Source organism: Stomoxys calcitrans, chromosome 5 (genome assembly GCF_963082655.1).
Source record: "Stomoxys calcitrans chromosome 5, idStoCalc2.1, whole genome shotgun sequence".
Taxonomy (NCBI): Eukaryota; Metazoa; Arthropoda; class Insecta; order Diptera; family Muscidae; genus Stomoxys; species Stomoxys calcitrans.
The window spans coordinates 40,052,728-40,065,936 of NC_081556.1; the positions used below are offsets into that span (position 1 = coordinate 40,052,728).

Consider the following 13,209-nt stretch of genomic DNA (forward strand, 5'->3'; position numbering starts at 1 on the left):
TTTGGCACAGTATGTTCTGATAGACCCCTACCCAATCCTGTCAAATGCGGTCCAGATCGGACGATATTTGGATATAGCTGCCATATAGACCGATCTCTCGATATAAAATATTGAGCCCATAAAATGAGCATTTTTCATCAAAATCGGATGAAAAATGCTCCTTTTATGGGTTCAATACTCATATATCGGGAGATCTGTTTATATGGCAGCTATATCCAAATATGGTCCGATCTGGACGATGTTACCGACACAAAGGTGTAGAGGTGAATCAAAACGAACGGTTTCAAATTTCATCAAAATGCTCCTTTTATGAGCTCAATACTCTATATCGGGAGATCGGTCTATATGGCTGCTATATGAAAACAAAGGTCCCATCTGGACTATATTTTACAGGAATGGTTAGGAATCTACCAGAAAACACTGTGCCAAATTTCATCGAATTCGGGTAATAAATGGATATTTTATGACCTCAATACCCTATATCGGGAGATTGGGCGGTCGGTCTCTAGGGCAGCTATATGCAAATATAGTCCGCTCTGAACCACACTTCACGGAAATTTCTTCGCTGTGCCAAATTTCATCGGAATCGGATGAAAAATTACCAATTTATTGCCTCAAGACTTTAAGTCTGGAGATCGGTCTATATAGCGGCTATATATAACTACAACCCGATTTTATGAAATCAGAAGATCAGGTTAATATACAAAGAAAATGTTTTTATACCCAAGATATCTGCAAAATTTTAAATACCCAAAAAAAGGTATTTATTGGGTATTTACCCAAAAAGGTATTTACCCAATAAATACCCAAGCGTTGGGTAGTTATCCGGTAGAAACCCATCTCTACTCATCAGCCATATTAGGTGTGAAGGCTTCAAGGGCCGTACCTTGGCATATTGTATTTGTACCGAATTTAATACGAAAACGCCTCTATGATACAAATATCACATTACCCACGCTCAACAAACCTGTCTGTTAGCAATACTTCTCCCAATGCATGTGTTTTTGTCCCATGGTATACACAAGATTCTGTAGATCTGTTGGAAGTTGTATTGATAGCTACGAACGCTAGACAATGGCAACGGCTCTCGCTGTTGCTCCGTGTGGCCAGGTTCTAATCCTGGCCGGGCTCTGTTGAATTTTTTAATTTTCAAGTTTTTTGCCTGTTAGATCATTGTGAAGATCATTAAATCTTTCGAGACGAGCTCAATGATCGAAGATGTTTCTTTGCAATCTGTTAAATTTAAATCAATAAAAAAAATTTTTCTTTGCAGTTGTTACATAAAAATATTTTCACACAAAAAAATTGGTTTGAATTGGTAACACTTTTGAAATTTGAAATTACCAAGATTATAGATTGAGAATCATAATATGTGCTTTTAAATGTGTGTTTATACTAACTTACCTTTTCTTAAATTGGAATTTGAGTATTTGAATGGATTTCAACGGCAACATTTGAATTTTGCTTAATCTCTATAGTGGGTGGTATAAGGTATACCTTAGTTCATGATGGACCGCCAATACTTTTTGTTAAATAGCGATTTCGTCTGCGTTACACCACTTACATCATATGCCAATTGAATTTGCTTGAAACTTCTGTGGAATGGTTCAAATAGAATTTATTAAATTTTTTTTTTAACGAAAAAGTTAAACTTAAGCTAATATGGAGTTTCAAAACAGAGTATAGAATAAACGTTTATTCGAAGCGTATGTACCTATTTCACATATGCCCCTATATTTGCAATCAAGGCAATTTGTCATCTAAATGTATAAAATTAGTTTGGCAATAACATAGAAAAATTCTAGAGAATCGAAACATTTTTTTTGGATTTCATTTAATTTAATTTTTTTCAAATTCAAACACTCAATTATTCCGTTTTTTTAGATCGATATAGCCAACGAATCAGAGGAGCCAAAAGGCTTGCCTGCATTTGTAGGCAGCCTTTCTTTCAAACGAATGTATCATCACCATAAATTAAATTTAAATTCATTAGAATTTGTGATTATGCTACATGTTATAAATTACTATTATGATTACAAATAGCTTGACGTCAAGTGACGAAAAGTGCACTAAGTGTTGTTGGAAGTCACCTGTTGAGAAGATTCCTGACTGAAGTAAGGAGCTATATTGGGTGTTAGCAACGTATGGCACAAATCACAAACACGTGCCGGCCTATTTCTGGGGCCAGATTGCACAGTTTTAGATAAACATTTATCGCAATATATGCTGCCACAGTGACGACAATGGATTTTTCGCACCGTGACTGTGAAATAAACTTCGCAGGTGGGACAATTTGAAACATCATCATCGTCTTGCCAACGTACCTCGGAATCGGCTTTTCTCAGGCGCTCCAAACACATCTAAAATGAAAGATAAACCAAAAATAAAGTTACAAAAATAAAATCAAATTGAGGAATTGATAACTATTCATGGGACTAGTGAATATTGAAGCACTTTGGCTGACTTCTTGGACATAGAAATGGCTTTTAATAATGTGAAATTGGAGTTCGCGCTTTGGTGGACATGGAGATTCCCCCTCTATTGTTGTTGTTGTAGCAGCGTGTTGTACACTGAGGTGCCAGCCCTTGCCATCGGCTCAATCCGGTGCGTACAACCGAGTGCCATAATATTGGCCCCTTCTATTGGTAATACGATGGATTCATACGATGCTAAAAGGTCGGATAATCACTGGTGGTGGACCCGGCACGAGCGTACGCAGGTTGCGGATAGTGTAATGCTCCATACGGAGTAACTGCTACGGCAGTCGCGGACAATCATCGGTATCGGACGGCACCAGCTCTTACTTAACTACCAACCAAGGTTGCTTGTGGCGCGTCCTCCAACCTAACATAAGCCAGTATTCCTCACCCTTTAGAGGTGGTTGAAAAATGTAATAGGAAAAACATTTTACAATACTTACTTGCAGCCTTTGTGATAATTGAACAAAGTCCTTTTGTACTTGCTCACTTGTGGTAAGATCATCTTGCAGATTCTTGATTTTAGTTTGAGCATCAGCATAATTTTTGACAAGTTTTTCCTGAAAAAAAAAACACGCAAACAGAAACTAATCAATACCTGCTAACAAGGCATGTTCAATACTCTTGTTTTTATGAAAACGAGAGCGAGGCATATGATATTTATAACACTGATTTTATATTTACATTTTGATCCTGCAATTCTATAATTTCTACCCTAAAGGCAGAAATTTGCCTATTCAATTCGCTTTCTTTACGTTCCAACGACACTTTAGCAGATTGACATTGCTCCAATATTTTCATATGCTGCGTAATTCGTTCTCTGAAATAATAATGTTCATATAACTATGGTTTCCATATGTTATCTCAATTTATACAAGTCAACCTACTGAAGTGATTTAATTTCCGTTTGCACTTTCTTCTTATAAGTTGCTCTGTCATTGTTGCTAGCATCAAGTTGGTCGCGTAGAATTTGTATCTCATCCAATGAGGTAACACACCGCTTCTTTTCATAATCACAACCCAAACGTGCCTGTATAAGTTCATTTTGTTGACGCAAAATAACTTCATGCAACTCCTCTATGGTATTTGGCAAATTGATGTACTGATTTTCAATTTCTTCCGCTGTGGCCAAGTAACGACCAGATAAATAGTCATTGTCGGCTTGCAGCATTTCCAAATGCTTATTAACCCTCTCACGATCTACGCTAATACGCGATAATTGTCGAGAGACTTCATCTTTGGTTTCTAAAAACGTTTGCTGTAACTTCAGCAGCTGCTGCTCATTTGCTGTCACCTAGAACATAGAGAAAAATGAGGGGACACTTATCAAAGTCAAGGGTACATTTTTTTTACCTGCTCCCTTAGAGTATGCACTTCATTTTTATGGGCCTCTCGTTTTTCTTGCCACTGATTTTCCAATACACCCCGAAGCTCGGCTTCTTTTTCCAGGTCCTTGTGCGTCTCTTCCAATTGTTTCTTCAATTTATCAAATTTCTCCTTATTTAAAGCCTCAGAGGCATGGATTTCCCCAATTTTAGTTTCAAGATTCGCACAATTATTGCACGCTAATGTTGGCTTGGTTTCACCACACGCACCATCATCGTTTTGACAATGAGATGTTTGTAGTTTGTCATCTGCTTGTCGAAGTTTTTCTTTCAAAACTTTCATTTCTTCCTGTAATTGTATCACTATTGATGCTAGAACCTCTGGGTCCTCCTGATGCTAAAAAGTAAAAAAAATAATAATTAAATGTGTATATATGACCGTAAACGGTGTCCTACATATTTTCCGGCGCCTTCTGCTTTATTTTTGGAATCATCGAAGGCAGCATCAGTGCTTGAGGTAATTGTGTTCTCACCACCCAGCTTCCTGGCTATTGTTTTTTTAACTTGGTTTAGAACTGGAGCCAAACTGCTGAGCTCCTGTGATGTGGAATGAACTTGCAAGTTCTCTTGCAAATGTCGATTTTCTTGATTTAGGCGATTGACCTCTTCTTTCAAAATTTCCAACTCAGATTTGCAAATTGCAGTTTCTTCCACAGTATCTATAAGAAAATTGATTAATAACACTTTTTTTTAAATCATAATTCGTAAAAATAATTACCCTGCACCAGCTGTTGCAGAGAAGAAATTTCTTCTTGCGCCTTCATTTCGGCCACTACCAATTTAGTTTTAAGAGCATCCAATTCCTGTTCCTTCTGCACGAAGAGCTCCTTCAGTCTGGCTCTCTGGGCATTGAAACCATTTTGCATTTTACGATTTTCTTCTTCTAATTGTAGAAACATTTCTCTGGAAACGAGATCTGAAAAATGCTTCCATTTAATTAACAGTAAAACATTGAGATGTCGAAGGAGCATACCTTGAGTTGGATTGGTATTATTTTGATCAGAACCGTTATTCCTAGAAGACCCCTGACCATCCTCACTAGGAGATGTTGTGCGGTTAGCTTTTAAATCGCTATCTTCCATTATTTTCGTGTGGGTTCTAAGAAAATTACAATTTTCACTTTTCTCAAGTAAATGAATCAGCTGTTTGAAACATTATTGAAGCAATTAGTGTACATGATGCGTTACGTTAGCTAGTGAACCGACGGTCAGCTGTTTATCGTTTCCATTCGAGTTATTGCCAAACGTAACACTGTTTGTTTAAAAAGCGGGTATCAGCGTCACATATGGATAAAGTCATGGTAAAAAATGAATGCAAATGAAAGATATATACCATTGGGAATATACATATTTATATATCTGTAATAAGATCAAATATTTATATGTTGTCTCGGTTTAATACCTTCTTAATACTTATAAAGGGTAATTTTTTAAGAGCGATGGGGAAGTTTTTCAAAGAAAAAAAGCAATACATATAATTCAGAAAAATGCACAAAATATAATCATCACACGTATGCAAACACGCACACAAATGTCTTTGTATGCATAGGCAAACCGTCGCCCAGCTTGATGGCAAAATGGTGGATTGCAACATATGATTTGTTGTAGAAATGAAACCACCTTTAATTGTTTCGCTATGTGATGCCACCAGCCCATAAACAGATCTGCTTTTTTACGTACCAATTGAGCCAAAACTGAGCTTCGTCGCTGAACACAAAGAAGCGCGCAATGAACTTTCTTAACAGAGCACACATTTTGTTAATGCAATTTAATAATTTGCAAGCGTTATTCGTTTGTAAGACGATTCATGAATAAATAATAGACCAAGCTGAAAATGTTAGACAGTGAAACATAACACGAAACATGTGTGAGCTGTTTAAACAAATGTTGCCAAAAAGATAATAGCTTAAAAATCACCCTTTATAAGTTGCTTATGAACCTTTCAATGAATTTCAATACGCCTGACTTCCCCTATTTGCATAAGATTAAACTGCAACGGCAACCCTTTAAAAGTCGTAACTTGACATTAGCACATGTGTTTGTTTTTGTTTAATCGAAAAATTTAATTATAAATATTAGAAAAATGGTAATTCTGAAGCGTAATATAGCTATTATCTTTTGTATAACTCTAATTATAAATTTTTATTTGCAGGGTAAAGGCAAAAAGGCGTTCATTGATCGTAAAAATGCTGTGACTTTTCATCTGGTGCATCGCAGTCAACACGACCCTCTGGTCACTGATGCGGATGCTCCTCAACATGTTTTGGTAGAAGCTGGTGCCCGTCAGCCGCAAAAGCAGGCAAATCTCGATCCAGCCGATTTGGAAAAACGTCGAGAAGAGCAAAAGAAATATGGCATTCACTATGATGATGATTATGATTACTTGCAGCACTTGAAAAAGCCCGAAATGGAGACAGTATGGGAGTATGTGGAGAATCCCAATCAAGCCAAGAAACGAGTTGATGAAAATCGTTTAACCACAGCACCGAAATTGAATTTGCCCAGTTCTGTATTTGCTAGCGAATTTGAAGAGGACGAGGGTATGCTAAACAAAGCTGCTCCACACCCTGGACCACGTCCCGATTGGGATCCAGATGTAGTTGCTGCTCTAGATGATGATTTTGATTTTGACAATGAAGAAAATATGTTGGATGATGATTTTGTTATGAAGGCCATGGAGGGAAATAGTGATGAGGAAGAAGATTACGATGAAGATGAGGAGGAGGAAGAGGACGATGAGCAAGATTTCGACTCTGATGACCTAGATGGTTCCGATGAAGAAGATGACGATGAACTTATGGATCGTTTGGGACCGCTCATGAGAAACAAACGTTTTGCAAACGAGGAAACCAAGTCCCAGTTCACAGAATACTCCATGTCATCTAGTGTCATTCGTCGCAACGAACAGTTGTCCCTTTTGGATGACCGTTTTGAACGTTTCTATGCCACTTATGACGACCCCGAACTTGGAGATCTAGCCACCGAAGAAATCGAAGGATCGTGGGGCCAAAAACACCCGTATGTGATGGGTTGTTATAAACAATTTAAAAAATCCGATGAAATTTTAGAATATAACAAAGAATGGGATAAGAAACGCATAGAAAAATATGAAAATGTTGTAGAAGGTGATCAAGACCCGAATGAAGAACTGATAGAGTATGAAGTAGAAGATCCAAAGGAGAAAAAATGGGATTGTGAATCTATTTTGACAACTTGTTCGAACATATACAATCATCCAAAACTTATTGATGAACCCAAGAAACATAGAAGTCGCCAAAACTCGAATTCATTAGCGGGAAATAAAATTGAAATCGATCCCAAAACTGGAATGCCAATGAATGTTTTGCATGGTGACAACAATCAATTGACAGCCAAAGCCTTGGCGAAACTTGAAAATGGCACAGATGCTAATGCATCCGGCCCCAAGTCCCTCTGTGCAAAATCGGTGCTATCCACACTTAGTGTATTATCAATACGTCCAAAGGACGAGACGCCCGAAGAGAAACGGGAGCGTAAACGCTTACTTAAGGAATATCGCTTGGAACGCCGCATTGAGAAGAAGGCTAACGCTGAAGCCTTTAAGGAGGAAAAGAAGCGACAAATACACGTGAAACAAAATCAACATCTCAATCAACAAGGCAGTAAAATTCTTTAGTTATAGTTACACATACATCTGCTTGTCTTTATTATACATTAATCCTCTAGAAGAAATCAAACACATTGTATATAATGGTACAATATATAATTCTATTTTTATTGGCAGCAATCAATTGCCAGTTACGATAAAGTAAAATTCAAAAAATTGTGTGGATCGTGCAGTGCGCACAATCTATTTTGTTTTAAAACACAGCGGTTAGCCTTTCTATTTCCAAAAGATCACTTAGTATGTCCTCAGTTTTGGTACCGATTTTCTTGGCGACCTCATTGCGCTCAGCAACAGTCATATTGGCAAAGGACCAAATTAAATCACCATCGATTATACAGCGGCTAGGATTGATTGAGAGTTTCTTTGCCATCTTTATGGTACGAAATTCTTTGGGATTTAAGCCACATAGATGCTCCTGGTACGAAAGCAGCACATTCTGCAACATTAAAAAGCGTCGGTAAACTTTTTCTGGCAATGGCATACAGTAGCCTATACCGCCATCCAGGGTACCAAAGACGGCGAAATGTTTATTCTCATACATGAACGGTTGCCTTTGCATAGGCCCCCGCTGATGGCATTGTACTCGAAACATTGTGTTGACGGTTTGGCCCAGGTGATAGTCCCCTTTGCGCAAAAGCTTTTGACCGCCTATAGATTCGCGAACCTCGGGCTGATACATGTACACAATAAAGTTCTTCTCGGCATCCGATACCAGAAAAGCCAAATTTGTGTTGTCCACCATAAACTCTATGCCGAAAACCTCCAATGGGTAAAAATCTCTTGAAGCCAGCGACAATGTGCGGAATTCCTCTTGAAAGCGTAAAACACTCACGGACTTGTAGACATCGGCAATAAGTATCAGCGATTTGATTGAAATAATTTCATGTACATATATGTTGGTATCAATAAACGCCACGCCTATGAGATCGTCGTCCGTAAGTTGCCAAAGGTATATCTTTTGTCCAAATGCCGTTACAAGAAACCCAAGAACGTCCGCTATGGCAGAGACGGGCCCCTTTTGTTCTTTTTTGAAAATCTCCTTTAACTTGAACTTTGTTAATGGCTTTCCCGGCTCCGGAACCACTTCGATTATATCGTAAATATGTATATTACCACGTGATGTAATATCTTCGCTGTAGTTGAAATTGGTGCCAATGCACAGGTACTCCTTGAGTCCCGATCGTGTACCCTCGTAGGCCAGTTTGACTATTTTAAATGCAGTCACATGCTCCCAGTTTTCAAATTCAATTGAGGCATCCGGAACAATTTCCCATGTTTCGGGGCTCACAAGTACCATAGTAAATTTCGACATGGTAGGATATATAAAGCGCTCACCCTTGTTTTCCTCCGTCAATTCTTTGTCTTCGCCATTGAATCGATAATATTTGTTAGTGATTTCCTCGGTTTGGGTGATGAGGCAATACACTCGATTTTCACGGTGATAAACAATCTGTTTGGGGGTACAACGCAGTGGGACTTTTCGCGCAGGCCAGGCAGAGTCGTAGGTGAGGTATGGTGGTAGCACACAAATCTTCAAATCGAACGTAGTATCGAAACTTAGAAATCCCTGCGGGCAGTTGACGTTATTAAACGCTGAAAAACTTCTCAAATAGCCATTCGTATATTTATGCACCCTTAGTTCGCCCTTGCCGGTGAGGAATATAAAGCAAGGATTGGGTCCACAAACCACTACCCCATTCAAGCCCGATATATTGGTGAAAAATCTCAGTTTGCTAATATAACGATCTTGTAGGTTGTATGATTCAAATTCCGAGTTGTCGTCGTCATCAACTTCCATCATTTTGTCATCGTCGTCACGTACGTTAATGGTGTTTATTTTACGGAAACGTATCTTCATGTGGCCCTTGGCATATCGATACACTTGGTAGATTAACAATTCCGAGCGGGTACGTATCATAAGCAATGGTCGGTTTCCTTGATAGCCAAGACCCACCAACGACAATTCAATGGGCAAAGGAGAATTTGCATGCTGTGGCATACAATTCAGCAGTATTCCCTGTTTATTGTCGGTCTGGTTTAGGTTGGCTGGCACGAATTCCATGGAATCTGTCAGCACGGTGTCACCGTTACCTACATCATTGACCAAATATACCAGCTTCATATCGGGCATGGAATATATCTCAAGGGTACCACTTTCTCTGCCTACCACCAACCAATAGGTTGACTTCACTTGCATCAGAAGACGACGCCACCAATCAGAATTTTTTTGCCTTGACTGTTTTGCCAAATCAGCCATGCTGTTCATTTTGAAGGCATTGCCTGTTTCGCCGTACAAAAGATCTTCCTCGTCTTCTATTTTCATATTCGGCTCTGCTTTCATATATCCCAAACCGCTGTAAAGTGAATTCCCACTGCTGCCTGTTAGATTCAGAACATCATCAGATTTCGTGGTAAATAATCCGGAAAGGTCTTTGTAAGCCGCTAAGGATATAACCGCTGGAACACTGCTGATGGTATTTTTGTTAATGGCCAATCGCGGTGTACCTTTTGTTTCTCTCAATGCCAAAGTGATGACCTTGCCGTGCAACACTCGAAGGCAAACATATGGATCAGCAGTGGACACTTGCACAACAGGAGCTCCCTCGTCGATGGGTACATTTTGTATCAGACGTTTTCCTTGCAGCAGCCGCACCGAACGAGTAGTAACCTGGACAATGAAACGATTTTGGCCCAAATTTCCCACGAAAATTGTGGGCTGGTTATAGCTAAAGCCAGTGTTATCAATTTCATTGATTTCTTCTCCTGTCTGCAGGACCAATGTCGAAGTTCTCTGGGACAGTATCATGAAATCATGGTGATCCTGGTGGTTGGATTTCTTGCTCACATCATCAAAGACAGTCCAAACATCCAAACACCCATCCAGCTCAAACGATGTTATCACTTGAGGATCAATGCAGTTGGCAAAAACACACAAAGCTCCATTCTTATTATGGCCAATTGATGCCACAATGTCAATTTTTAACTCTGATAGCTGATTGGCTTGGGGGCGCATTGTCGTGCCACCTTCCTCAAATTCGACACGCTCGCCTGCACACATGAAATTGATGGGGCCAACATTCAGCAAGCTATCGCAAACTTCAAATATGTATTTTCTTAACTGTACCGATGTCTTTGCTCCCGAGCCATACACTTCGAGTTCTTCATCTTCAATTCGACGGGCTTTGCGGGTTTCATCGGGTGTGGTTACATTGCCACTAGTTGTCTCATTAGTATCGTATTCATCCAAGGTTATGACAGTGCTTTGGTCCTCTTCAGTAAAGTGCAGCAGAAGGGAATTGCCCAGACGCGAACCCAAAAACAGATATTCACTTTGGCAAACACACATGCAACTTGTCAGCACACTGGCGGCGGCCTTATGGAAGTGAAAATTACGAACTGTTCGCATGGAATCAACACATAAAGTAACCACATAAAGATCTCCGGTCCGCAAGGAAACCACCAATTTGTCGACATCAATAAAAGCTATATTGGCAGCATCCAAACTAATGCGAACGCCATCCTGCGGTTTGAGCGGGAAATTAGTGCTATGATCCGCAGAACTGTTTAATGATACACCATAGGGAGGCACACTTTGATTCAGATACATTATGGCATTTACCGATGTTACCAAACAACCTCCTATGGGTTTTTGAATTGGAAAAACCTGCAAACAATCAAATGGAAGTCCTGTCACTGTCCATATAATTGGATGAACACGTTGTTGGATGTTTAAAGAAATTGCCACCAAGACACATGTGTCGGAACGAACAGCCACACGACCTGCAAAAGTACGCACTGGCTCGTACAGAATGAGCAATGTCGGTTCATAATAGCCATGCAGGAATTGTATATCTAACACATTGTCAATTTTCTCATCAAGATCTCGTAGCGCTATTAAATATGAAGCTAATATGGGGGTGCGGGACATAATGGCAGTGGGTGCTTTCTTTATAGGCTTCACATCGGCCAACTCTATTTCATCGATACCATTCTCTTTGCGAAAGGGAAGTACAACCAAGCGCTTACCGTAAACCAGCATAATTGCACAGCGCGCATCTGGATCCACGCGCACCATGGGCACATAATAACGACCTGTCCAGCCATCCCGTATGTCATCCTCCTCAAAATAATGAAGGGAAAGTGTTTTTAGGGCATACGTATCAGGATCATGTTGTACAACAGATAACTTAGCATCCTTGAAGCTAATCAATAAAGCATCTCGCATTGAGCCGGTTAGTGTAACACTTTGCAAGGACATTACATTACCATACAGCGTATACGATGCCAGGCACTCCAGCCGCATCTTGGGTGGTGTACGTAAATCATTTGGATTTATTTTTTGCTGCCGCTGAGATGTATCCAAATTCGGAAATATTCTATAAACTTTCAGCACATTAGCACCCGCCACCACTAAATTTTCGTCGATGTTGTTGAAAAACCGGCAGGTTATTGCAAATTCCACTGCTGTGGCAGGATGAGACTGTTTACATATGGAGAACATACTTGGAACTAACTATATTCCTATATTCCCCAAACAGTATAAGCCAACAAAACAAACAAATGTAATCCAACAACAAATGTTATTTGGGATATCCATAAATCTAGACGCACCACATACACCATCTGCTATTGTACATAGTCCCAGTAAGCACAGATGCTTAAGGTGGTGTTACTTGCTTGCTCGCTTGCATGCGTTTAATTTGTTTTTAGTTTAATTCATTGGTTTCAATGGTTCGCATTCCTTTATTTATTTGAGAAAAAATATATAAAATCGAGAAAACAATAAGTGCAGATAAAGAAACGTGTTTTGGTATGGAAATAAAACATTTGATTGCTGTCAAATTTCGCTCGCGCAACAATTACAAATTTCAGCGGCTATTCCGAAAGCAGAATTGAATACCCACCCTAAGACATTTAGATTAACTGAAGAATGAAAGCAAAAATAAAAAATTGTACTCAGCTGTACACATAACCTCACCTTTTAAGTGCGCCCTCGGATGTCAACTTGTTCTCCTTTTACATTCATTTTTTGTTTACGTTTTTTCCTATTTGATGACATTTGCAATCGGTAGATTTGACATCCTTAATGATGTTCATGGGGTCTATCCACGTGACCTAACCTTTTAAATATTAGCGAATCCTGGCTTGCATGTTTGTTACATTAAGTAAATTTGCGGGCGCCACCTCTACCTTTAATTCAAGTTAGAGTTTAAACGCAATCAAAGAGACAAGAGCCAGCATCAAGTGGTTTTAGAATCATTTCATATTGGACTCTCATGTCACTGGCCTCTGACGCTAGCGCGTGAGCGTTGCGTTGGAAAGTGCAACTCTGCAAACAAATCCTACAAACGGAACAAAATTTAAAGAACTTTGACGAATGAAATCGATCATCATTTCATCTTGCCATACTTAGAGAAGTCTTTTTAGGCGTCAAAGTTAAAAATTGTTTCATTTTGCGCATTGCTTTTGTGGTATTTGTTTGCAGCGTTGTATTTTTCAACGCAACGCTTAAAACCAAATCTAAACTCGCTCAATCTGGTTTGGCCTTAAGAGTCTAAACACAATCAACAATTTAAGAGACAGCCTCAAATGGATGGAAAATTAAATAAAATCAAAGAAAAGAAAAAAATCTATGTACTGTTTTTGCCAAAACTATAATCAATGCGACAACACGATGAGTACGATCATGATGTGCCATATAA

At 39.2% G+C, this 13,209-nt stretch overlaps 3 protein-coding genes across 3 annotated transcripts; 1 reads left to right on the forward strand and 2 right to left on the reverse strand.

Moving 5' to 3' along the window:
• Positions 1-1,593: 1,593 nt before the first annotated feature.
• Positions 1,594-5,009, reverse strand: LOC106080925 (early endosome antigen 1). The gene is made up of 8 exons (XM_013242530.2): positions 4,836-5,009; positions 4,581-4,778; positions 4,259-4,521; positions 3,831-4,199; positions 3,365-3,771; positions 3,162-3,297; positions 2,921-3,037; positions 1,594-2,360 (listed from the first exon to the last, which is right to left on the reverse strand). The coding sequence occupies exons 1-8, from the start codon at positions 4,942-4,944 to the stop codon at positions 2,070-2,072; spliced, it is 1,890 nt and encodes a 629-aa protein (XP_013097984.1). The 5' UTR covers positions 4,945-5,009; the 3' UTR covers positions 1,594-2,069.
• Positions 5,010-5,860: 851 nt separating this feature from the next.
• Positions 5,861-7,710, forward strand: LOC106080931 (protein LTV1 homolog). The gene is made up of 2 exons (XM_013242550.2): positions 5,861-5,947; positions 6,014-7,710. Exons 1-2 carry the CDS (start codon positions 5,945-5,947, stop codon positions 7,514-7,516), a joined length of 1,506 nt encoding a protein of 501 aa, XP_013098004.2. The 5' UTR covers positions 5,861-5,944; the 3' UTR covers positions 7,517-7,710.
• LOC106080930 (cleavage and polyadenylation specificity factor subunit 1) lies at positions 7,589-12,083 on the reverse strand. The gene has a single exon (XM_013242549.2). It carries the CDS (start codon positions 12,006-12,008, stop codon positions 7,701-7,703), a length of 4,308 nt encoding a protein of 1,435 aa, XP_013098003.1. The 5' UTR covers positions 12,009-12,083; the 3' UTR covers positions 7,589-7,700.
• Positions 12,084-13,209: the final 1,126 nt, after the last annotated feature.